Source organism: Episyrphus balteatus, chromosome 2 (assembly GCF_945859705.1).
Source record: "Episyrphus balteatus chromosome 2, idEpiBalt1.1, whole genome shotgun sequence".
Lineage (NCBI taxonomy): Eukaryota > Metazoa > Arthropoda > Insecta > Diptera > Syrphidae > Episyrphus > Episyrphus balteatus.
Window position 1 is genome coordinate 65,723,054 of NC_079135.1, and position 27,185 is coordinate 65,750,238.

Genomic DNA, 27,185 nt, shown 5'->3' on the forward strand with positions numbered 1-27,185 from the left:
CTCTTGTTTCTTGAATAATTTTGTTTTGGTCGAACTTCTTGCTTCTTTTTGTCGAATCTTGATGCAATTAGCGCCTCTTGAGCTAAATTATCGTTTTCTTCTGTTTTCTTGAAATTTCTTTCATACATGCAAAGCTGCGTGGTCAACTCATCAAATGTCTTAGCTTCATCTTTTGTGAGTAACATCCAACTTGATCTGAAAGTCTCAAATCTTGATGGTAAAATATGCAGGACTTTGCATACCAACATCAAGTCTGGTAACGTGTTCTCTTTCTTAGCTTTGAGATCGTTCCACAAACCTCTGAGCTTCGCAATGTGTGTGGAAACATCTTGAGAAGGATTCCAACTGAATGCAAAGAGATCAGTGCATATCTTGAACAGTTGATCCTTGGATGTTGCTTCAAATTGCTGTTTTAAAGCTTCCCACGCATCATGTGCAGTCTCTTTATAAATTATTTTCTGATAAACTTCTTCTGTGAACGAGCTAGTTATCATCAATTTAGCGTAGCTATTCGCTTTTCGATATAAGTTGATAATTTCTTTATGTTGACTTATTTCTTCTGCTTTAGCTGTGTTTGATAAAGGATCTGGCTTCTTCAGAATTCCATCTATAGCATCTAGCGCTCCCTCATGGTAGTCAAGTAAGTCTCGAATTTTTCTTTTCCATATCGGCCAATCTGTTTCACCAGCCAAAAGCTTGATATGCTTTGCTAAGTCCATCTTCAAATACGACTATCTCTCGGTTCACAAATAACGAAAATTAAATTCAAATCAAAACAAATTAATCAATATTGCATACTGGGCCCATAACCTATTGTTTTCTATGGAATCAATATTGTATTTAAATTGAACAAAATATTCTTTATTAAAAATGAACGACAGTATTGAAAAAGATTTGAATCGAGAATAATAAATTTTCTAAAACAAGTTTTGATATAAACATAAAAACATTCTCAGTTTAAACAAACATAAGTAAAGTAGAAAGTATGTTAAAGTATGAATTAACATTAAAGATAATTATTAATTGACTTCAACATAAATATGTGGTGATTGGATAAAAAATGTAACTTTATAAAAAAAAATGTCAAAGATTGTAATGGTGTTTCCACAGTGAATTTTTGTACGTACCTAAAAACGGCACACTCCCAGCTGTTTTGAAATTTCATAGAAATCGTTAAGTCTACGTCTAAATGAACGTTTTTGAAACTAAACGAGATTTGACTTTTCTAAGGCACAAATTTTCTTTTAAAATGGTTCCCACTTTTATTACATTAATTTATTCGTGTCAAAAACCTTTTTTCAACAGTGTCCGCAGTCTAAAATTGGCAAGAGTGATTCTTCGCTTTATTTCTGCACTGATGTCATTATGCGAGGTTATAGTGAAACCCAAGTATACACTGTTTGCTTCGTTCTTTCGATAATGTAATACCATCCGCATAAGCCAAAATTTTAACGGACCTTTGAAAAATTGTGCAACTTGAGTTGACTTCTGAGTTCAGCACAATTGCTTTCAGCACAATGTTTAAAGGGTTGCATGATAGCGCATCGCCTTGTCGGAAACAAATCTTCACATCAAAGGATCCGGTGATGTCCTGGTCCACTTTGAAGGAGCAGCGAGAATTCTCCATGGTCATCTTGCACAAGCGAACGAGTTTGGCAGGAATGCCGATACGCGACAGGGATCTTTATATCTCGTCTTTATTTACATATTAACACTATCATTACCTGACTTGACTTTTCGTATCGATTTGGTATTCTTGAGTGTTTTCTAAAATCTGTCGGAGTGTAAAAATTTGCTCGATGATAGATTTATCTCGCTTAAAACCACACTGATAAGGGCGATCAGGTCGTTGGCAAAAGGTTCTAGATGATCATACACGATAGCCGACAAAGTTTTATATGTGATACTGAGTAGACCTATACCTCTTTAGTTAGCGCAATTTACAGCGTCTCCCGTGACGGTCTTTATACCCACCTACATGCGATATTCGGGCACTTAAAATCAAGTGTTCATTGCTCCAGTCCTTAAACTTTAAAGATTAAATACTGTTTAAAGCTGTCAGACTTTTGAATACGTTTTTAGAAAGCATAAGGCTATAAAACTGCATACTCACATTTTCGTTATACCTCCACTCCCAAAATTTTGAACTTTTTGAATACTTTTGAATACGTTATTAGAAAGCATAAGGCTATAAAACTGCATACTCACATTTTCGTTAAACCTCCACTCCCAAAATTTTCTGTGGGCTCTCGGTCTATTATGTATGTAGACTGATTTGTCGAAACCAAAATTTCAATGTATTATTTATTTACTTCTGGAGAGAGATATGTGTGTGTTTAATAAAAATATATTGAGATAGTTTGATAATAGACTTAATTATTTAATTTACTATATTTTTATTCTAGGTTTATGTAGGCGCACTTTCACTGCATTATGAAGCCCTTAGTGTTGAGGCTTCTAAGCAAACGACTGCGGAGGAGATTGTATCATGTATAGTTGAGCGTTTGGGCTTGCTAGGAAGTAATTACGAGTTAGCTGAAGTTGCAGGCGAGTGCAAAGAAAGACGTTTGGCACCCGAAGAAAAACCGGTGTCGGTGATGTTGCTATGGCCAATGCATTCAGATAGCGATTTTCATAGGTAATTATTTCTTTTTAAATGTTTCTGTAAACAATATTTTGAATATTTCTAATTCTTTTTATTTTAAGATTTTACTTAAGAGAATCACAAAGTGACATCACGTGGTTAGATAGTTATGGACTCGACTCCCAAATCTTTCGAGATTTCATTCCATTTCTATTACAACCAGAAAATAGAGAATATCCTGATTTGTGCCAATTGCCAGGTAAGAAAACTTTTTGTTTATCCTGTATTTGAAAATATTTAATATTAAATTGTAAGGCAAATATGTATGTATGCTCAAAAAATGCGTTATGTATTTATAATCAAAGCATTCATATTTTTCCAAGAAAATGTGTCAATGATATTTTTGCAACATGTACCGTTTTTCAGTAAACCAGAAGCTAATACGTTTCACAATTAATGACAAAGAAACAGCAATAAACAACCGCCCTATTTTTTCTAAAACTCGATAGCTACTTTTTTTCATTTTAAGCGTTTTTGTTTTTTATTTTACAAATAAAATTTAAAAAAAAATTAGTTGTAGAAAAAACTGGGCAATAAATGTTCGGATTGTTATGAAGCTGATAGAGACGTTTAAAACCCGTACCGTAATATTAGCGCTATTCAGCCCTATCGGCAATACAATTTCCCTGGAAAAATGTCTCTATTCCGAAAAATCGGTATCGCCAATACTTTTTGAATGGAAAAATTTCCTAGGAAAAAATTCCCACACAAAAATACCTATCGGGAATGAAGTTTCTCCCCCGAAGTATTTCTATCATATTTTTTATGGGGAACAGATATTTTGAAGCCAAAATGTACGTATTTTTCTTTCAAAATATTCTGTTAAAAATATTAAATTATTACTTCCTTAATCCAACAAAAAGCAAATGATATTGCAACTGCATAACGCAAAATAGTAGACAAAAATAAAATATAAAAAAACCTTAACCCCTTACCGCATGATTTTTTTTTTTTTTTGTGAAAAAAATATATATGGTAGATTTTGTTAAATAAAAAAACACGTGTTTCAGGAATTTTCAATATTTTGAGTAAAAGTCGGAAAATTTTGGTTTTTCCGGTTTGGATCATATTTGGCACATTGAGCAGAAAACGAACAAAAAAAAATTTAAATTAAATTAATTATACGTAAAAACTACGCGCTGGAACTGTATGAGTCTCAATAAAATAGATTAAAAGGCCTTTTAATCTATTTTAAATTAAATTTATAACATTCCGCACGAAAACGTAAAAAAAACGGGTGTAGATAATAAGAAAAAAAATGAATTTGTTCCCTTGTTGCACGATGGCTCATATATGGACCAATAGGAGGGGAACATTTCTGCACGGTGGCTCATATATGATCCAATCACTTAGTGCCACTTTCAAATGTCTAAAACTTGATAAATGTAAAAAAATATATATTAGCAATTATAATCATATTATATCCTTTATTGGCATATTTTTTTAAAAGTTCTTACTCATTGTTTTATATTTTTTATTCAATTTTCAATTTTTCAAATATGCTCCTCTCTGCCTATCACCAGTTCGGCCACTTTAAACAAAGTAATAGGCTATTGATTATGTAGTTTAGAAAGGAACTAAGACGTTCACGGGTTTTTATTGCAGGAATCGTTCAATGGGTTATAAAAGAAGATAAAACCGCGGAGTGCTATTAAATGAGAGGGTGGAAACTGAAGATAGGGGTGCAAAAGCCCCCTTTTTGGTTTTTTCAATATATCTCGTAAACCAAGCAAAATTTTAATATATTGCACATATAACTTTTTGTAGAGAATTAAATTGATTAAAATACCTTCATTTTAAAATTAATATTAAGTTTATAATTCTAGCTTTTGAAAAAAGTATCAATCAAAACTGTAAGTGTTGCCGTTGTTTTTTAATATTTTTTTTTTATTTTAAGTTTTTTTTTTTAGAAAATTGCCCCTCCCGCCAAAACGGGGGGACATAGACCCCCCCTCCCATAGTAAACAATGATTGTTTTTAAACCCTCTACAAAATCTCATTATCAGTTCTTGGTGCTTAAGTTATCGTACTTTCCCCTCAAATGTTTCTGTTTTACTTGAGTAAAACTAAAAATGCGAAAAAAAAGCTAGATTAAAATGGCCATACTTCGGTTAATTTTCAATGAAAAAATTTAGTGAGTACAGCATTTTGAAGGAAATTTAAGCTTCTTTTTTTCTTTGGAGCAGCGTTTATGTCTATCTCAACCCAAAAAATGTACAAGTAAAAAAGCAAAAAAACTCAAAAAATCGATTTTTTTTGATATTTTTTTTATGATTGTTTCGACTATTTTGGTATGGAAATTTTTTTCAATTTTTAAAAAACATTATTCCAATAGGAAATTTAATTCTCTACAAAAAGTTATATGTGCAATATATCAAAATTTTGCTTGGTTTACGAGGTATATTGAAAAAACCAAAAAGGGGGCTTTTGCACCCCTATCTTCAGTTTCCACCCTCTCATTTAATAGCACTCCGCGGTTTTATCTTCTTCTATAACCCATTTAACGATTCCTGCAATAAAAACCCGTGAACGTCTTAGTTCCTTATTACCCTGTTTTTTTCGACATAATCAATAGCCTATAATAAGTTGGCCAAAAAATAAAAAAAATTATTGAATAAAAATCCACAAATCAACACCAAAGAAAAAAATTATATAAATATTTACTATTAAACATTTTAATTGTTTTTGTGCACCAAATACAATCAAATTAGAGTTGTCAAAATGTTCGAAGACATGTGTTCGAAAGTTTTTTTGTTTTGTTAAGTTGGCTGTACTTCTTTCCCGAAAACGAAATTCCGATGGAGATTGCCGATAAGGAGAAAAATTCCCGGGAGAGAAAACCTACTCCCGGGGAAATTTCTCACGTGAGATTGCCGATAGGGCTGATTGTGAATGAAAACTCCCGGGGAATCGCGTCCGGGAAATAGGCTACCAATCAAAAAGTTTAGACTAATTGTCATTATTGATGGCAAGGGAACACAAATAAAACAAAAAAAGGAATGATATTTTTTAATTTTTTCGATTCGGAGCCCTTCTTCCGAACACATTTCCTCAGGAGTTTTCATTTATAATCGGGCTGGGGAAAAATCTGAAAAAAGTTCTGACATCAGCTAAGTTTGGATGCAGCATTGAAGAGGGGTTAATTCTGTGTAAAAAAATTAGTTGATATACTCAGCTGTGTTAAAACTCTGAAATTCCTATAGAAAAATTATGTACGAAAGAAAAAAAGATAGTTCGTTGCCCGAGAGTACAAGGTCTTATCTCGAAAAAATCAATACGTTTTTTTTATAATTTTTGAATTTCGCCTTTAACGCTATTGTTTCGTTAACGAAAAATTTTTTTATTGATTTATTTTCACAGACTTAAATGAATCAACTCTGTTGGAAAACTTAAGGCAACGTTTCGAAGCCGGATACATTTATACTTATGTTGGGAGTATACTCATCGCCGTTAATCCGTTCAAATTCTATCCTATTTATAATCCAAAATATGTAAGACTGTATCAAAATCAAAGAATAGGCCCAATTCTTCCGCCACATATATTTGCAATTGCTGACAATGCATATTACTCAATGCTTAAAGAGAATAGAAATCAAGTAAGATTTTAATAATCACACATACATTTTAGAAAATAGTAAAGTTTGGTTTGTTTCTTAATAGTGTATCGTAATTAGTGGTGAAAGTGGATCAGGGAAAACAGAGAGCACAAATTTTCTACTTCACCATTTAACTGCTTTGTCACAAAAAGGATCACATGGATCTGGTGTAGAACAAACTATTCTAAGTGCTGGACCTGTTCTTGAAGCATTTGGTAATGCTAAAACAGCCCACAACAATAACTCCAGTAGATTTGGAAAATTTATTCAAGTGAGTTTAAAAAACATTATTTATTTGGAATTTGTAAATAATATAATTTTTTACAATTCTTATAGGTTAACTACAGAGAAAATGGAATGGTCCAAGGAGCGATCGTCCAAAAATATTTATTAGAAAAGAGTCGAATAGTATCACAGGTATATTTTTATAAACTTTGTATAGCATTAGATGCAAATAATAATTATTTTTTTTCTTTAATATTAAAGGGCCCCTACGAAAGAAACTATCATGTTTTTTACTATTTGCTATCAGGTGCAACAGATGCAGAACGTGAGTCTCTGTATCTTCTTCCAGCTGATAAATACAACTACTTAAACTCAAAAAACCTAACATTAGAAAATTGTAATGAAAAATATGAATTTTCTCGTCTCAAACAAAGTATGGAAATGGTTGGATTTTCTTCGGAAAAACAGCGCCGTCTCTTTAATGTTTTATCAGCAGTCTTGCTTTTGGGTAATGTTGAATTCTTTCCGAAAAAATCAACCTACCATCACGATGAAAGTGTACAAGTTCGGAACTTAGATGTCGTGGCTATTATATCAGAGCTGTTGAAAGTGAAACAAGACACATTGTTGGCGGCGTTAACTTCGAAACGCGTTAAAGCTAGTGGAGAGACACTTATAATGCAATATAAGTTACCCGAAGCAATTGCTGCCAGGGATGCATTGGCTAAATGTCTGTATGGTGCTTTGTTCGATTGGATTGTTTTGCAAGTGAGTACATAATATGTGCCCTGAATTATGAAAGTGAACTAAGTCAGTGCTAAAAAAACGTTAAAGCCAGCATAAAATTAATTATTGGTTTTGAATGAACAATAACAACTTGTGTGTGTTACCACCAAGTTCATAGGCTGGAGTTATAGCTATTTCACGGGGACCAACCCGATCATCAGACTCCTTTCAGTGATGCTAAGTTTGCCCGAGCGAGGCTTGAACTCTAGGTCGTGAGTTCAAGCCTCGCTCGGGCAATTTTCAAAATTAATTGAACATAAGCGACTTAGCATCACTGAAAAGAGTCTGATGATCGGGTTGGTCCCCGTGAAATAGCTATAACTCCAGCCTATGAACTTGGTGGTAACACACACAAGTTGTTATTGTTCATTCAAAACCTTCAATATAAATTGATTACACAAGCAGCTGCCCTGCCAGTATTAAAAAGCTATACACAAACCACTTCTAAAATTAATTATAATTTAAAGGAATAGATCATTTGAAAGCAAAATTGTAGTAAATAGACTTGTTTATTACTCTCTCAATTGTTTATAGAAAAAAATACTAGATACCACTAAATCGTTATAATGGAATTATCATGTTAGTTTTTTTTTATATTATGACATAAAAGGAACCGTAGTAAAAAAAAATAATTTAATTAATTTCAAATGCGATTTAACACATTAATAAAACTAATTTTCAAACAAAAACTCATTCAAATTATACAATAACAATTGCATCTATAATTTGCATTTTGTTCACTTAAACAAGACAAATTTTTAGAGTCAATTTGGTAGTAAGGAATTGTCCAACTCTATTTACGGTCCACATACCTTGCACACTGCAAACGAATAAATTGTTCGCGCCCGACTTAGCCCCAGAATTATATTACTCCTGTTAACAAATCCCTGGGAATTCGTTGCTATCTGCGAGTAGAAATATTAAGTCACGTGAAAGAAAAGTCAAAATATGCGACTATCCACAGTTCGAAGTTCGTAGTTCGCAGCTTATGATCAAGATGCTTAGGATCCCTAGAATACAACATATACATAAATTAAAAAACAACAGACTGTCTTGACTTTCAGTTAGGTTTTAAATACACGCCTTTTCATCAGAATAGGTACACAACTTTTCAAATGTTCATTAACAAATGTTTGTCCCCAATATTGGTGCGTGACCTAATAAGGTTTTATTGTTTTTTGATAGTTTAAGATGTTAGAAAAAGCAACGACTAAAATTATTTCAAAATGGACCATAACTTTCCCATTGTTTTTCTTGTAAAGTATTTTCCGAGGAAAAATTAACTTATTTTTTTCTTCATCAGAATAGGTGCACCCTTTTTATCTTTAATGTTTTTGTGGATTTCGAGCAAATTTACCATTAAAACAAATAACTGGACTTTCCTAAGTCTCTAAGTTTAATAATCATACTACCATTTTGAAAAACATGGGTGGATTAAAATCGCTAAATTTTGGCGAAAACACCTTAAGAAATAAAACAAACAATGAAGGATCCACCAGTACTGGTATGGTTAAAAAAAATTACGAATTGTGAATTTGCTCTATCCAGACTTCAGATACAAACTTCTGGGGGTAAAAAAAATGAATGGTGGAAAAAAAATGCAAAAAAACACTCTTAGACGAGTAAATTTTTACATGTGCTACCAGTTTTGGGGGATTAACGACAAGAATAAGAGTGAAAAAAAGTTGTTATTTATAATTGTATCACAGTAATAGTCCAATAAATGAAGCTAAAAAAAAGGGGGTTACCCTACAAAAGGTCCGGTAGTTCTAAATTTTTGATATGTTGTTAGGTATGGTTAGTAGATAGAAAAACCAAATTTCCACAACCACGCCCCCTCCGCCCCCTTCAGCATCACCGAAAAACCATAGAAATCTGGCACTTTTTTCACTTTTATGCCCATAACTTTCTTCTGGTGCATTTTACTGAAAAAAAGTTGTTGGTAGACTTGTAGAAAACATAATTTCCTATGAAAATGACCTTGGTAGTATTTTTATACATCCAAAAACAACGAAGTTATGAAGCTTCCAAAAACATGTAAAATTTCGGATTTTGCAATATTTTCAGTTTCTTGTCACTTAACAGTGCTATAACTCTTTAACAATTGACTTTTACGCAAAAGTCTTCATAATCAATCTTATAGACAATTTAATTACCTAAAATAAAATGTAACCCACTTTGATTTTGTGAATCAAATAACCGAGTTAGGGCTAAAATAGTAAAAAAGTATTTTTGATAGTTTTAGAAAATTTTTTAATTATCCATTAAATGAAGGATTTGAATCCCACAAAAAGTCGGGTGGTTCTTATTCTATATTTAATCAGGTTCTAATGGTAGATTGAAAAAAAAATTCATAGCCACGCCCCCTCCGCCCCCTTAACCATACTCCAAAAACCAATTCTGCATTTTTTTCAGTTTTATGAAGTTTCATATATGAGTTGATGAGTTGACAAGTACGATTGAAGGAGGTTCAGCTTTATTGCTATATACAACAGGGTGGTCCTTAGGAACAAAAAATTGGGGACGTCCCCTAGAGTGGTTCCAAATCAGGAAAAAAAAGCCCTAATTTTTTCAAATTTGTATTCCTAACCCTTCCTGACCATATTTAATTAAGAAGTTTATATCAAAAATCCGCCATTTACCCAACACTGGACACAGAATATCGCCCTTGCTATAGTAACTTCTTATCAAAATAGGGCCAGGAAGGGTCAGAGATAAAAATTTAAAAAAAAATAGGGTATTTTTTTTCCTGATTTGGAACCAATCTAGGGGGCGTCGCACTCAATTTTCGAAAAAAGAGTAAAATAAGGACCACCCTAATATACAACTATCAATCGGAAGTTGATACAAATTTAATTTTAATATCTTATTACTTAATTAAAAAAAGTTTTGAAAGCAGAGAATGGTCCTAGTCGTTATAAAGAAATCTAATTACAAAATTCCAGTTGACCAGTTTTCCTATAATTTTGGTTTAAAAACCCAAAATTACAGTATTTATCAACAATCGATTGACAGTTGTAAATCACAATACGGGTGATTATAAAATGGATAATAAAACAGTCAAATCCTGTTTGCCTAAGAAGTATGGAGAAGGTTAAAAGGTTGAGAGTAGTCAAAGCAGCCGCAGGCACAGTTTTGGAAGTCATTCGGTCTAAAGTTTACAATACAAATGAGTACCCTTACCCATCCTCTATTTTTTGAAACTGTAATACTGAAGAATAAGAGTGGCCCTTTGGATAAATGGAAAAGGAAATGTTTGGCCTTATCCCATGCTGTTAAAGCTGCTGCTCGTCCCCGATCCTTCCTTTCCCCCTTCAAACAAGAATAAGTGTATATGTATAGGAAGGTCCTGAGCTTCTCATTTATATGATTACATCCCTTGGCTTTTCATCAAATCACCACGAGGCGCAGCTACTTTAAGTTTCTACTATCATGCAACCACAACCACCCCTGATTCAACTCGAACGTAAGGATGCTTTCTTCCAGTTGCGCCAGAATTAGTATCTAAAGCAGGTACCATAGAGTTTCAAAGATTTTTGAGGAAGACATCGACTTACTATACCTAGGGCAGAGAACGTGTATGTACCTTCGAAAACCTGGGAGGATCAATTTATCTGATGAATTCTCCATTTTTCACATTCAATTCTATGGAGAACGTCTCATTCATGCCATAAGTGAATGTGACACCACCTCAAACATCTTTGTTTTCGGAAAAAAACAAATTTTGCAAAATGTTTCAAAAACCCCTCTGCTCTTGAAGCTGCAGAGAAGCTAAGGACCCAAATGCCAGAGATCAGAAAGTATCGGAGGCGGAAGAACATATCTTGTTGGCTTTATATGGAGAGGACAGTAGTCATATCTCTAAGCTCTCTTCGATATTTCAAATTTATGAGCAGTTCAACTAACTTAATTTGTGCAAACTACCGCGTACAACAGATCCAGCACACTTTCATTTCCTCCGGACTTATCACCAGATCATGGCGTGGATGGGTATTGAGAAAAACCTCTGAAATGGGGCTGGACGAGAGGATGCCACGTATTGCAACCCATTAAAACTGTGCAAGATCCTGCTCCCCAAAAATTGATGAAAGCTGTGTCATGCAAATACCTATGTGCCTAGATGCATGGGAGCTGGCAGATGCAGGAAAGAGGGACTTAAATGTTCCACATTCTGTAATTTTTGCTGTGGACAATCCTGTCAAAATCGTCCACTTGAATTTTTTATGAAGATGTCGACGAAGAAGATCAGATATCATCGATCAATTTGAAGAAAAATTCAACGAAGCCAACTTTTCTCATAATTCACCATCTTCAACTCCACCTATTACTTCTATATTTCCCCACCTGCTACCCCTTCCCCTCATAACGCAATTCTTTTACCTTCGTCCACTCATAGCCCACCGCTTTATAAGCGCATGAGATATTAAACTAGGTTATTAAGAAATACGACTTTTATTAAATAAAAACACTTACTATTACCTGGTTCTTATCAAAATAATAAAGTTATGCAAATGAATTCCCTACAAAAGGATTTTTGGCTAAAAATTAAAAATTGGGAAGTTATAGCGCTGTAAACAGGTAAGAAACTGAAAATAAAGAAAAACGGAAATTGTAACTTTTTTTTGAAAATTCTTAGTTTGGTGGATATTGGATGTGCAAGTTGTAGAAAATTTTGTGTTCTACAATTTTGCACATTAATTTTTCACATTTAAATGACCAGAAGGAAGCTATGGGCATAAAACTGAAAAAATGCAGAATTGGTTTTTGGGGTATGGTTAAGGGGGCGGAGGGGGCGTGGCTATGAATTTTTTTTTCAATCTACCATTAGAACCTGATTAAATATAGAATAAGAACCACCCGACTTTTTGTGGGATTCAAATCCTTCATTTAATGGATAATTAAAAAATTTTCTAAAACTATCAAAAATACTTTTTTACTATTTTAGCCCTAACTCGGTTATTTGATTCACAAAATCAAAGTGGGTTACATTTTATTTTAGGTAATTAAATTGTCTATAAGATTGATTATGAAGACTTTTGCGTAAAAGTCAATTGTTAAAGAGTTATAGCACTGTTAAGTGACAAGAAACTGAAAATATTGCAAAATCCGAAATTTTACATGTTTTTGGAAGCTTCATAACTTCGTTGTTTTTGGATGTATAAAAATACTACCAAGGTCATTTTCGTAGGAAATTATGTTTTCTACAAGTCTACCAACAACTTTTTTTCAATAAAATGCACCAGAAGAAAGTTATGGGCATAAAAGTGAAAAAAGTGCCAGATTTCTATGGTTTTTCGGTGATGCTGAAGGGGGCGGAGGGGGCGTGGTTGTGGAAATTTGGTTTTTCTATCTACTAACCATACCTAACAACATATCAAAAATTTAGAACTACCGGACCTTTTGTAGGGTAAAACTCCTTTATTTACTGGACTATAAATAGAATGGTCATTAGTCCCAATCTTCTAAAATGGCTGAATTTTGAAAAGACACCATCACTAAACCAAGAACAGAATTGTATTCGTTTAAGGTTTTTGAAATCCCTAACCACATGAAAAGTTGAGTGGTATTTCTTGTTATTTTTGGATTAATTAACATTTAATTTTGATGTCCTTGGTGAGTTAAACTATCAGTTTAACATTTCGCGAAAGGAGAAACGATTTTGAGAAGTGTTAAGGCATGGAAGAAAGTAATTCCCTACGATAATACTAATAAATTAATTTCAAACGTGAAGAATGGTCACAATTATTTTTGTAAATGCATATTCAAGAAACTTTTCCTTAATTCTCTAGTATTTGTTAACCAGTATTTTGAATTTCTCAACAAGACCACGCCTCCTACCACATAAAATGCTCTGTAAAATATTGGAAAGAAATGAAAATTTAGAAAGTACTTCAGTATCTGCCATAGAAAACAACCCTGAACCTTGTTGAAAATGTTTGGAAATTGCTAGCCCGTACTGATAAAATTTGTGATAATCGATTTTAAACAAAAATATTTCGTAGCCCACCATTTAACAATTTAGGAAAGAGATTCAGATTGATTGCATAAAGAAATTAAACAATGCAATTCCTAAACAGTTTTGTTATTTTTTTATGAATAAAAACGCCACTATACAAAAAATAAAAGTATAAGTTTTTCATGTATAAAAAATAAAATAATTAAAATACATTTTTAAGAAGAACTTGGTTTAAATTCATTTCATGGACCACTTTGACATCATTCTTTATGTGTACCTATTCTGATGAAACAAAAAAATAACTCAGTTTTCCGATGTGCAATGCTTTGCCATATAGAAACAAGAAAAATAACCACACGTTTTAAATTATTTTTTTTTTGCTGATTCTGCTAACATCTTTAGCAATGACTTGACATCAAAAAATTATTATTTTTCCTACACTGTAAGGAAAAAACATATACTGAACATTTGAAAAGTTGTGTACCTATTCTGATGAAAAGGAGTGTATGTTTGAAATATGGGCATCTTTAAATGAAGCTGAACTGCGAAAACTGTTTACAACATATTGATAAAATTTTACCGAACATGCACATGCTTCATGCACTTTGAAGTCCAGGAATAAGTAGCAATTAATTATAGTGTTTTTGTTTGTGTGAACAAAATATAAATATTATTTTTTAAGTTTCAAAATCAAACAAAAGCAAATTTTTAAACAATTTCATCTAAACAGAATATGTTGTTACGTAATCCTAAGTTTATGTTTCAGTATTCAATTTTCATTTTACTCTACCAAAGAAAAACATCGAAAAGTCCCCGAAGAAGTAAAAATACGAAGAAATAAGATAAGAGTTTTGTTTTAGTTAAACATATCGCTTATTTACTTGAACACTGTCATAATTTAAAAAAAAAACTGGTTTAGTATCGATCTATTTGTAAAAGTATGTAAAAAGTTAGTTTCTAAAACAAAACTAATGCTCCTTCTCCGTCAGTTTTTAAAGTTAAGAAATGATTTTCTGTAGGATTAAAGATTACATACTTTATTCCAATAACTTCTGCATTAATAATTCAAAATTCTTGATTTTTTAGTTATGACAGTATTCAAGTAAATGAGCGATATGTATTACATCTTCTACGATCTTCAATTGTGTAGCAAATCAAATGATCTCTTGTGTCAAATGGGTATTGCCAAGAAATTTATTTTTATTTTAACTTTTTGTGAGCATTTTTACCATATACAAAAAACCTGAGGAGATCATTCCGTAACTCGATTATCGAAAAACGATATCGTTTCGATGATGGTTTCCGTAACTTCAATAATTACTATCGTCGCAGACGATAACACAATAGCTAAATAAGTATCGTCCTGACTAAATTTGTAAACAAAATGAATCTTTTTTATGAATTTTATCAAATTAAAAACTAATTACATATGTAAATAAGGACAGATAAAATTGTCTACAATAAAAAAAAGTCTTAACGACTAACGATACAAAAATATTGCAATGTTGCTGACACCATTTTATTTCTCTCAAACGATACCGATCGAGTTAAGGAGAGTAAATCAAAGACGATCACGTTTTCTATTATCTTTCTGGAACGTTTTGATAATTACGTAATGGTAAAAAATTTACTACAACAAATGTTCACATAAATGTCAAATACTGGGATGCAATTACATAGCTGTAAATCTGGTTAAAAATCGAGATCTGTTTTGATATCTTATCAAAATAACTTGATCTCTTTTGGCAAACAGAATTTGAAATACCAGTATTTCCTGGAATTTTTTGACAGAAGATCAAAAATAATTGATTTCTTGTGGCAAAGGGAAATTCACATAAATTGTTATCAACCAAACCACCCTGATTATGATTACCATCAACACGCTCTGATAAAATTTGAACTTTGGAATTGCATATAATATTGAACTAACTGAAATAAGTCCAAATGTTTGCATTTGTATCGTTTACTTGATTTAATATCCCGAACCCTCCCACACAAATTTTTAATTTGTTTGTCCCTCAAACAAGCGGAAATAAGGCCGCTGTAGGAATAACATTTTCTATTTATCGAAAGTTTACCGAACAAAAATAACCTGGATTTCCCATAACTTTTCATTTATAGGTTAATCATGCCTTGCTTAACAAAGATCAGACCCCTCATACTGGTCACTCAATCGGAGTACTTGATATATTTGGATTTGAAGACTTTGGTCCGCAGAATAGCTTTGAGCAGCTTTGTATCAATTATGCCAATGAACATTTACAGTACTATTTTAATTTGGTAAGTTCTATTTTAACGTGTTGTATCATTTATATTAATAACATTGAATTTTCACACAGCACGTTTTCAAATACGAACAAAATGAGTACAAACGTGAAGATATTAAATGGAGTGATATAGAATTTATGGACAACTCTGGATGTTTGCATTTATTTGAATCAAAACCCACAGGTTTACTTTGCATTTTGGATGATCTTTGCAAGTGAGTATCAAATAACAATTTTTTTTTAGCTATTGAAGTTTCTAACTGACAATTTTTCAACAGTTTTCCGGGGGCTACAAATGAAACACTTCTACAAAAATTCAATAGTGTCCATAAGGACAATAAATTTTATGAAAAACCCCAACGAAAAGAAAATGCATTTATAATAAAGCATTATGCGGGAAAAGTGAAGTATCAGGTACTAATCAAATAATTATCATAAATACTTTAATTAAATTTTGATTTTCTCGCTCTAAGGTTACCGAAATGAGGGAAAAAAATTTGGACCTCATGCGTCAAGATATTGTCAGCGTACTCAAAAATTCCAGCATGGCATTTGTACGAGAGCTCGTTGGTGCCGATCCAGTGGCCGTATTCCGTTGGGCTATTATACGAGCATTTTTTCGTAGTTATTTTGCATTTAGAAATGCTGGCAGTAAACACCGAAAAGAAAGGACTGATTATGCTTTGAATAAATACAGTGGGAAGAATCGTTATCGCCAACAAAACGACATCATTTTAAGGTATGTAGAAAAACTTGTGTACCTAAGTCGTTATAATAAATAATATTAAAACAAATATTTAACACTATCAACCCACCATTGCATTTAAGTTTAAACTACATTAGGTATATCTATTGATATAAAAATATGATGTGTTGTATCTAGCAACTTTACGTCTAATGTATGCATTTGTGAAAAAGTATCAATTTAAAATTTTGTTTACATCATAAACACAATACACTAGTTGAAAGATTTAAAGGAGCTGATTCGTGTATTTTTTAGTGTTGATTATTTTGCAAACCTTCGATCAATGGGTTGACAGAACTTTTTTTTAGTATAAAAGGGATATTAAAGAGCTGTTAAAATACCATAAAACATAACTCTTACAATCATTCTATAAGCACTCATAACTTGAGAGCACTTATTATAATATTTACCACACTATTGATACAACTTATGAGTGGTCCGCCCATTCAGACTCTTTTTAAGAAATATAAGTTATATAGCAATAACGTACATTTTCCATTTTTTTGTTTTGTTATCAAATTAATGTTTACGGTTTTAAAGGATATTGCAGTTTTTTTTTAAATGTGAAACACTAATTGCAAACATATTTAGCTAAAATAATTAGCTTCCAGATGTATAAAATTTGTAGCTGCTTGTCAGGTGAAAACAAAATTTCCATCAATAACACTTAAACAGAAAACATTGAAATATCAGTTTTAAACCACTTATTACAGTAGAATAATTGACAGGAAAAGTCATCATGATTCTCGAAAAAATAAACACATTTTTTTACTTTCCTACATTCTTATTATACTTTAATGTGTAAAATATTCTTAGGGTTGCTTTCACAATGGCTGACTTAACTTGCGATCAGTTAATGTTCTCATGAAAAAAACTACAAATCAAATTCTCTCATTAAATATTATGTTTGATGTGCCAGAAAATTGTTTGGATTTCGAGAAATTTAATTTTATAAGCTAATTTAATGTTTAATTTGACTAGCCAGATTGCAACTATGTAGTCTAAACAACTTGAAAATAAATAAAATTCATATTTGAATGTAAAATGTTATTAATGATAAAGTTTAATTTGTAGTCATTTAAAGAGTACAACAACCAATCAGCCAATTTAATCATTCAACTTGAGATAATTTATAAGTAAAAAACCGAATCAAAAGATTTCAACAAATTTGAATTCTCCTATTTTTTTAAAGCGTTTCCATTATTTTTTTTCTATTATATTACCACTATGTGCACATTTCAAAATTAACAAAACTAAAAAAATATAGTAAAAAATACCAATTGGACATTTTCTTTTGTGTACTCATTATACGTTTTCGATACAGCCATCTAGTGACAGTTTCATCTGTAAATCTAACAATAAATAGAATTGCGTAAGTCAAAGAAATAGCCGTGTTGAGTGTACAAAACAAATTATATTGTTGCTGCTCAATTTTCCATTGCATGGTGTTGATTCTATTGTTGTTTGCAAGCCATTACTATTTTCTTAATTCTTTTAATTTACTTAAAACTTTTAAAATATTTTGTTTTATGTTTTTGCATCGTTTTATTGTTTTGTTTTTGTTTTTTTTTTATTATTTATTTATTTATTTTTTAACTCTGTTTTCGTGTAGTAAAAAAAGTAACATTAAAAATGAGTTACCTAATGCACCAAATCAACTGCCGACTAATGCGTGCCGTAACACCAGAAGATCATGGTCAAGTATTGCATTTAATAATAAAAATTTCCCTGATGGAAAACTTGTCTACGAGAGCAGTCAAGCTGGCGTAATGGAAAACAGTTCTAATAAATTGTTTTCAAAAAATTATTCAAGATTTGAGCGCTCCAGTCAGGAAGTTATGGCTAAAGCTTCGCAAATTGTTCAGTAAGATTATTTCTTCCTTTCTTTTCATAGAAGCTTTTCAAAAAAAAAAATGTTCAAATGTTGTTTGTTATGTGTTTTTTTTTCTGATCCAATTCTAATAATTCTTGCATTCTGTTTTAAATAATTTAAAAAGTAGTTAAACTATTAGGTCTGTTTCACACAAGAGTTCTTTTCTTTTTGTTCTTTTTTGTTTCGTTTTTATACAGGAAAAATAAATCCTTCCGTCCGAGAGAGAGACCAAAGAAGGGACTAAAAAATCTTCAAACTGTTAAAATGATGACGGCTGGCACAAATTTGTTTAATCAAACAGGTATTAAAACCCGCAAACAACCTCTTACGGTAACAGCCCAGTTTCAAAACTCACTTACTGCACTCATGGATACACTTAATCAGGTAAATTATAAACCTGTAAACCCAAATATTTTTACATAATATTTTGTTTTCCTTCGCAGGCAAACCCTTTCTTTATCCGTTGCATAAAATCGAATGCACAAAAAATACCAAACAAATTTGACGAAACGACTGTTGTCCGACAAGTAATAAGACAAATTAAAATGTGTTTATGCAATTTTATTTTAAGTGCTTTATCAAATTTTAGTTGCGATACACTGGTATGTTAGAGACTGTACGTATACGAAGAGCTGGTTATAATGTACGATTAACATATGAAGAGTTTATTCAACTTTATCGAATACTGCTACCAAAAGGTTTGGTTAGTTCTCAAAAAGATGTAAAAGATTTCCTCAGTACTATGGATTTGAACAAGCAGCATTATCAGCTTGGTATGTTAAAATTTAACTATATAAACCTATATAATGGAATTTATTGTACTTGGAACTAGAACTTTATTTCTAAAGTTAAAGTAGTATAAAGTAGTAGGATTTTCCGACCTGGGGTTTACTTTACTTAATTTAAATCTGTATTGAAATATCAGGCTTAGGAAAAATGACAGAGCATAAGCATTTTGCAATGCAAATTTACAATGCACTTTAAAGTTATAATATTGAGAAAATCTATATAAAATGCTAAATACAAAAATGTATTTTATCCATTTGTTAGGAACGTCACTGGGAAAACACAATATATTTATGACTTAACTACATCAATAAACTCAAGACAAAATCATTTTTGGTTACGAAAGGACCGTGTTTTATTCAAATATGCCCATTCTCATTTGTCACAAAAAAAAATTAAACCTGAACAATAGGGTGGTTCTTATATGGTCGAAAAAAATTTTTTAATGGTTAAAAGTTAAACTATTTTTTTCAAAACTTTAAGGTGTCTGGCAAAAAAAAATAGCTGACGAAATGGGTCTGGCAGTGTTAGTTATACGATTTTGTTCTTGTCTGAGTGCAACCTACACGCCTAGGTTGTTGTTACATCTAATGCAAATTACCCTGTACTAGAACCTTTTTCCTATATTAACAAATTGCAACCTTTTTGAAGTTTTTTCCTATAGACCAAAAACGGTCTGTCAAATCGAAAAACCGTTAATGTAATAACTGAAGGTAATAAAAAGATCTACAACTTTTACTTCAAATAAATTTTCAAAAAAGCTCAAATAAAAGAGATATGACGAAAATATGGTTTCAAAAAAAAAAACCACCCTAACTCTTAAACCGAAGGTATAATCGAAAAAAGTAATTTAACATATATTGTAGTAAATTAAATTATCTTCAAGTTTCCAATACATTTTTTTTTCTGTAGATTCAAAAATACGTGAGTTATGTGAAAAATTGCAATTTTTATAAAAAAAAAAAACAAAATGGCGGCCAAATGACTCTAGATGCGGTTGTGCAAAATGTGGTTTTCGACGCGTGTCTTAATACTCTTTCGAGTCCTGAAGTCAAAATGTTTTATTAATTTTTTCCCAGACCTCCATATAATAAAATCTAACTTTCCTGTTTCCTATTATGCGTGTCTGGCAAGGTGTTAGGCCTATCCGATGGGTCTGGCAGCTTACAAAAATTATTGAATTAGTTCCCCGAGTATCATATATAAAAATCAGCCTTGAGAAAATAAGAAAACTAAGTACGTATTTTTCGTACCTTTAGCACCTGTTACCGGTAAAATGGCCGTCGGCACAAGATAGCCAGTATCCATACACTAATAGTATGTCCTAGCACTACGTAATTCCATAAATTTTTTTCTTGAGAAAATAAGTAATGTATGGCGGCCCTGGGATCTTGCTCTAACAGGATTAATGCAAATAAAAATGTTTTCTCCGAACGGATTCCATTATAGGGCTGATAGGAATGTTTTAAAACTAAAACTATTTTTTTTTTTGTAACAAGAACTTGATTTTTTTTTTTAATTTCAATACCTCAACAGGTGCAACAAAAATTTACATGAGGGAATCACAGAAAATGCGTTTGGATATCAAACTACACACAAAAATCATCGATAGCATTATTTTGATCCAAAGATGGTTTCGTGGTATTCTTCAAAGAAAGAAATTTTTACTCTACAAAAGTGCTGCTCTGACAATACAATCATATTGGAGAATGACGCTAGCTCAAGAAAAACTTACGAGCAACCGTCAACGATGGAGTGCAGCAATAACAATTCAATCCTTTTGGAAAATGTATAAACAAAAAACGTTCTACCATAAGTTAAGACTTAGTATTGTGGTAGTACAGGCACATGCTCGGGGCATGTTAGCAAGGTTGCGTTATAGTAGTCACAAAATGGTTGGTGAAATAAATTTACTTTCTTTAATGATATCGTTTACTAAAAATATATTTGTAATTATTCTATAGCGCTTGCAAAAAGAAAGAAATCGATTGCGATGCACGCAGAGTTTGCCGAGTACAGACAGGTATGACTATAAATAACTAGAATAAATAGTTTATAATTGATGTTGTTTAATATTGTTTTTTTTTTAGAACTTTTAGTGAAATCTATAAAGCCGAAGATTTCAAACGTTCTTTTCAAAGACCACATCACAGCTTGGATAGTGAATTCGATGAACCGGCTATACAACACAATCTAGAAGCAACACTTCTTGAATCGCAAAATAATGAAGTACTTCAAAAGGCTGGCAATCAATTGAGAAATTTGATGATTTTATCTGGCAATAATAACCGAACGATTCCTATTGGAAGTGATTATTCACTACCTCAAAATTTTGATATTAAATTACATCTAAGGCAAAACACTACTGAAAATGTTGAAAAAGGAAAACAGATATATCCGAATAGTGAGACTGGCGTAAAATATATTGAAAAAAGCCCAGAAAATTTCAAAAGGTTTGTACATTTATTTTTATTTATTTTTTAATTTATTTAAAATTTATTTTTGTACGATTAGACATGACATCATTAAAACTCCAGTGCGAAGAACAGATTCTGGTCCTACAAACTATTATAACATGGACTATGAAGATATTGGAGATTATAATAACACATTAGATATAGACAATCAGCAATCAAACAACCCAACGAAAAAAGACTACAGCCTTTTAACAAAAACAAATCCTGTAGAAGGGAGTTCACAAAATGTTAGTGATATTATAGCTGGGCAGCAGCACCAAGGAAGGTATCACATGAGTGATGCACAAAGTCCCCAAAAATCCATTAGTGCAGGCGATCCAGAAATAAATTCCAATTACTCTAAGCATTATGAGAATATCAATGTATTGCCCGACACTCACTCAAATTACCAACTAACGGCAAGTCCTCATCAAGCAAGTTCCTATTCACAAAAGCATTACGCCAATGATGAGAGTAAGTCATCAAGTCCTGCACAAACTGTATCAACTGCTAGTGTTGCGTCTGCTTCAGTACCTAAAGGTAAGGCTGCGGCACTTTTAGGTTCAATATCGGAAGATCAAGCTCAATACAACATGACTAGTCGCCTTAATAAGCCAACAAAGAGCCGTCGAGTCAAATCAAATTTGAGTGATGACTTGAGTTCGGTTGAAGTGGTAGCACCGCGTTTTCCTAAGTTAAGTGATCCACCTGCCGAACGATTGCGTCGCCGTAACTCAGATCCAAGCACCAATAAGGTTCCACTTCTTGAGGTTAATAGAGGCAATGACATGTATCAATCTTCCACTCAAATCAATATTGCTGGACATAGATTCCGAAAAGCTGCCCGAATTGGAAAAGCAGAAAAATGTGCAAGCTGTCAAGAGAGTGATGCGTTTGTAAATGAAGGTTATCGTTGTTTGGACTGCAAAGTACTCGTGCACACAAAATGTATTCAAAATGGTGGAGTCAAAACACTTATATGTGAAGCAAAAAGATCAAAACGCATGCGAAAAGGTACAGAAAAAAGCATGACACCAAACTCAAAATATTCGGCACGAGAGTATACAGATTCCACGGACAGAATTATAAGCGATGCTAAGGAATTAAATCTAATGCAGGATTTCATCACACAAAAAATTTATAAAATGGATGAAAATGAAGGGGAAAAATCATCAGAAGTTGATAGAGTATTCAAACAAGCATTGCGAGCCTTTAAGGACAATCTAGTGACGCAATATAGTGTTGCACATAAACAAAACTCTGATTCATTAAACATAAAGTATAGAGATTTAATTGATAATTTTGGTCAAGTTATGGAAACGTGTTGTGGAAAACAGAATGACTTCCCTCTGACCATGGGGGTAAATGCATTTCGTGGCTTCATGAATGAGTTCATGAATTCTAGAGAAACGGAAAAACCAAAGGCTAAAAGGAAAAAGGAGAAGAAAAGAAAAGTCGAGGAACATACAAATTATCACGGTAATTTAATAAAGTTATACAAAGTTTTTTTTGTTTCTTTTAAATAATATAAGAAAAATGTTTTGCAGGACATACGTTCCAATTAACTATAATCAATATACCGACGGCCTGTGAAATATGTCAACTTTTTTTGCTATGGCCAATCGAACGGGGATTGGTAAGTTCCAAAAATAATTTCAATAATAGAATATTATGAAATGGGTAATGTAGAACCTTCTAAAGTGATTATACCGATAGTTAAATATCACAATAATTGTTTTTGTATTTAACAGTTTCTTAAATTACATTATTTGTTTCATTTCTTTTAGGTTTGTCAAAACTGTCGCCTTACTTGTCACAAAAAATGTTATCAAAAGGCTTCTTCATGCAACAAAACATCTTCATCACACGGTGGATGCGTATCGTCACAATCTAGTATTACTGACTCAAAACTCTTTGGTGTGCCATTAACGAATTTATGTTTAGCTGAAGGAGCTAAAATACCCATACAAATCGAACAACTTATTACTAAAATTGAAATGTTAGCTCTCTATACTGAAGGGATATACCGCAAGAGTGGCGTCAATTCCAAAATAAGAGAACTCAAACAAAAAATGTCTGAAACTCCGATTGGTGCAGAAATTGACTATGAATCTTATAACGTACATGTGTTAGCCAATGTTTTGAAATCATTCCTACGTGAAATGCCGGAGCCGTTACTTTCGTTCGATCGTTACGATGATTTTTTGCGTGCCTCTGATTTACCAGATACGAATGTGAGAGTACAAACTCTTCTTTCGTTGATTAAAAAACTTTCGGCTTCGCATCATTTTCTGTTAGAGCGTTTAATTTTTCACTTGGCTCTGGTAGCCCAAAGAGAAAAACACAATCGCATGTCGGCGAGTTCGTTATCAATAGTTTTCGCTCCTTGTGTTTTACGAACAAATCGTTTAGTACCTGCTCAGGATAGTCTTAATGATATTTGTAGACAAACGAAGTGCATAGAAACCCTGATCACACAGAAGATGTTAAATGTGAAGAGTACACTAGCTGATATAGACACTTTGGACACGGCAGCACACACCGCCACCACTAGACTTAGTACTTTACGAAGCTCAAAAGTGTTTGCCCCGGAGGAGTTAACCCAGCGGCCATCGCAAATTGAGACTGAAACGGAAGAAATGATATTAGAAGGACACATCCAAGAAATTCGGAAAGAGAAAGCACTATTAACTTCAGCGTTGCCAAATTTAGTAAGGACTACGTCAGACGATGACTTGCTCTCGACTGATTTAGATGGGGAAGGTGGGAGTTTGGATGACTTGAGTACGGGAAAGGACAAAGATAGTCATTCTTTAGCTGAGTGTAAAGATTTCAAAGATAGCATTGACTCTTCATTTGGAAGTCTTAGTGGAGATAATAATGCCAGTCGAAAAGGATACGATGAGAAACAACAGTCACAAGAGCACTACCAACAGCAGCAAACGCACAATGTGCAAAAACAAAATTTCGACGCAGATTCAGCGAGTGATTCCATAGTTCTAAGCTATAATCTTCGTGATCAAAATATCGATTACATTTCGAGTCCCAGGCATCATGTTTCCTTGGATCACGAAATGGTATCATCTGGCTATCCGACGACGAAAAGTTATTCATCTACTCCCAAATCAACATCATCCAATAATGGCAACAGTAGTTTCGTTTGCAGTGGAACGCGACGTTCTGGCAGTCAACAGAATCTAAGTTATACCATGGCACAGGTATCATCGACAAGTGCCGGTCCGAGTGGACTCAATTATACAACAACAAGCCAATCGGGCAAACCAATGGCTGTGCGAAGTATGTCAAGTGGCTACGATGCTACAAACATACATCTACTCCCAAACGCACCCCAGTGTATATCCGGAGCTGATGGATTTCAAATGCTTTCAGCTATTCCTTCATCATCGTCATCATCATCTTCTGCAACATCACCACATGTCATAGCAGGAACGTCTCTCTCTGCATCATCTTCATTACCAACACCATTTCCCAATACCAGTAGCAATAAAGTAACAAGTATTATAGAGGGCGGTAATATAAAAACGACTCGGAAGAAAAAGAAACAGGAAAGTTTGGACGACGAACCAATTATGGTGTAAGTTCTATGTTCTAATTTATCCTCAAATAAGATAATGTACATTTATATGTAAACTCATATATAAATAATAATTAATCATAGGTACAGATTCATTAAAAAAATTAAAATTAAAACTAAAAGTATGTTTGCAGACGTAATGTAAAACAAAAACTTCCAAACATAAAATATATAAAACAAAAAACTAAATATGCAAATTTCACAATGTTACATAAATATAACTAAAAAAAAAGTAAAAACTATTTTATTATTTTTCTTTCTTGAAAATCAATATTATTAAAGGCATAGCAACTATACTTAACTTGTTGAATGTTTTCATGTATGTCATATTTTTTCAAGCATTCGGGTTTATAAAAAACGCTTTTTATTTCCAAAAACAATGGTTGAGCGATACTAATTTTTAAAAAACAGTCTCAATGGCAAACAGGGCTCCTTCAATATTTTTTTTAATATTCCGACACAATATCAAATGATACGACAAATGCGGCACTTAGATTTTTTTTTTCCTTAGCTATACATAAAATATGCATTTCTGACAACATTCCATTGACGAATGGTTTCTACAAGTTTGAGAAAATACCGTTAGCCAACAATAGGAACTAATTTCATTCGCGGAACAAAATTTGACATTTTTTTTGTTCGTAAACTTATTTTGTTCTTAAACTGCAGCAATGCATTGATCTTAGTGCTCCTTCAAGTCGTGAAGAACCCAGTACAATTCAAACTGAAACTTTTCTAAACTTAAAAACATAGTTGCGGTGTTTTTTTCTAATACTCTGTAGCTTCTTATTTTTTAGTTTTATTCGGAGAAGAAATGCAAATTACAGAAGTTAGTATGTACATTTGTACATTATTTGTTTTTATTTTTCGAATAAAATAAAAAAATGAATAACTATTGAGTTGTAGAAAAAAAAACCGGGCAAGCTAATGATTGTATTTATTCATCAATAATTTTAACGCTTAGTAATTCGCCTTTAATTTAAAAATTTTGGTTCAGCCATCCCTCCTCAGATCACAATCGACTTTACTTTGATTTTATAAAAGCTTTGACATTAACAAACTTTACTAAGAACAACAAAATTATATAAAAAAAATCTTTTTAATAACATTGGCATACAATTTCAAACGATTTAGTAAAATGCTAAAGCCATTTTAGTAAGCTACCAAGTCTTAACACTGAAACTGATGTTTAACTTTGTAAATTACTAAAATTGCTTTAACACTTTACTTAATAGTTTAAAATTTTGACAAACAAATAAAAGTTACATACAAAATATAGATTGTAATATTCACCCCTATTCTGAATGAAAACTCCGGGGCTTCAAATTAAAAAGTTTGGGTAAATTTTTCGCTTTTATCGCTTTTGCATCGTTATTAACCTATTAAGTTTTGCAAAATTCATACTAAAATTAAACTCTTCATTTAGTTGAGTATTTATCATTATATGGATCATTGCAGTAGAAACGTGTGTGAAGCAATGAAATAAATCACTTGTTAGGTTTCTTTTAGTGAGTGTAGGATATTAAATAATGTGGAGTTATCCGATATAAAACAATATTAAACAAGACTATTTCCATAAACTCATAAACCCTTTATTCAGAATAATTCATTCTTGATCACGTTTTACTTAGTGTTTTTTTACTTGTGTGATCTAGATACTGTGATGTACAAAAATGTTAAATTTACTCTGAAATAACCATTTCACCGCAAATAGCTTAAAATTTTAACATTTTTCTTACCAAATACTTCAATGGATCGTATTCACTATGGTTTTTAAGATCCACCTAAAAACCAATCTAAATCAATATAATTTACTTAAGTTTTTCTTAGAAAAAGTGTACTAAAACTACTCATTATAAATAAATCATTTTCATTTACATGGTGAATTGAAATCAATTTCGAAGTCTGCTTTTACACGCAGATTTTGCAAGCAAGACTTTCTTCGAAACTGTGAATTGCTGTGATTTTACCCGATAATCGCAGAACACATTTTTTTCATCATTTCTTATTCATTTGCATTATCGTAGTACAAAAAAAGTCTTGTATGGAAAGTCTTTAAAATCATTTGCATTTTTAAAAAGACTTACAAATAAACATATATCTTATTCAAATAAATCTGCACTTTTGTCTGTTGTTTTCGACATTTGATTCGTGTCAATCTGCATTTATTGATATTGTGTGGCCATTATCTCATTTTATACAGAAAAACCGAATAAAAAAAAATATCAACTCCGAAAAAATAGTTTAAAAAAAATG

The 27,185-nt window shown here is 32.2% G+C and overlaps 1 protein-coding gene across 12 annotated transcripts in view; it reads left to right on the forward strand.

Annotated features, from left to right (window-relative positions):
* LOC129910747 (unconventional myosin-IXa-like) overlaps nucleotides 1-27,185 on the forward strand; it is a 41,795-nt gene that overhangs the window by 13,469 nt on the left and 1,141 nt on the right. For 10 of the 12 annotated variants that reach the window (XM_055988248.1, XM_055988246.1, XM_055988252.1 and 7 more), the window contains 20 exons: nucleotides 2,406-2,638; nucleotides 2,707-2,843; nucleotides 6,005-6,240; nucleotides 6,305-6,511; nucleotides 6,577-6,657; nucleotides 6,727-7,233; nucleotides 15,329-15,487; nucleotides 15,547-15,689; nucleotides 15,753-15,888; nucleotides 15,948-16,213; nucleotides 17,832-18,083; nucleotides 18,290-18,476; nucleotides 18,536-18,619; nucleotides 18,682-18,865; nucleotides 20,415-20,773; nucleotides 20,843-20,901; nucleotides 20,969-21,331; nucleotides 21,393-22,813; nucleotides 22,882-22,970; nucleotides 23,122-24,929. In XM_055988248.1, the coding sequence (XP_055844223.1) occupies nucleotides 2,406-2,638; nucleotides 2,707-2,843; nucleotides 6,005-6,240; nucleotides 6,305-6,511; nucleotides 6,577-6,657; nucleotides 6,727-7,233; nucleotides 15,329-15,487; nucleotides 15,547-15,689; nucleotides 15,753-15,888; nucleotides 15,948-16,213; nucleotides 17,832-18,083; nucleotides 18,290-18,476; nucleotides 18,536-18,619; nucleotides 18,682-18,865; nucleotides 20,415-20,773; nucleotides 20,843-20,901; nucleotides 20,969-21,331; nucleotides 21,393-22,813; nucleotides 22,882-22,970; nucleotides 23,122-24,929 (6,911 nt within the window). Of the gene's footprint in view, nucleotides 1-2,405; nucleotides 2,639-2,706; nucleotides 2,844-6,004; nucleotides 6,241-6,304; nucleotides 6,512-6,576; nucleotides 6,658-6,726; nucleotides 7,234-15,328; nucleotides 15,488-15,546; nucleotides 15,690-15,752; nucleotides 15,889-15,947; nucleotides 16,214-17,543; nucleotides 17,592-17,831; nucleotides 18,084-18,289; nucleotides 18,477-18,535; nucleotides 18,620-18,681; nucleotides 18,866-20,414; nucleotides 20,774-20,842; nucleotides 20,902-20,968; nucleotides 21,332-21,392; nucleotides 22,814-22,881; nucleotides 22,971-23,121; nucleotides 24,930-27,185 lie in introns of all 12 variants that reach the window. The other 2 variants (XM_055988253.1, XM_055988254.1) reach the window with 2 other exon arrangements.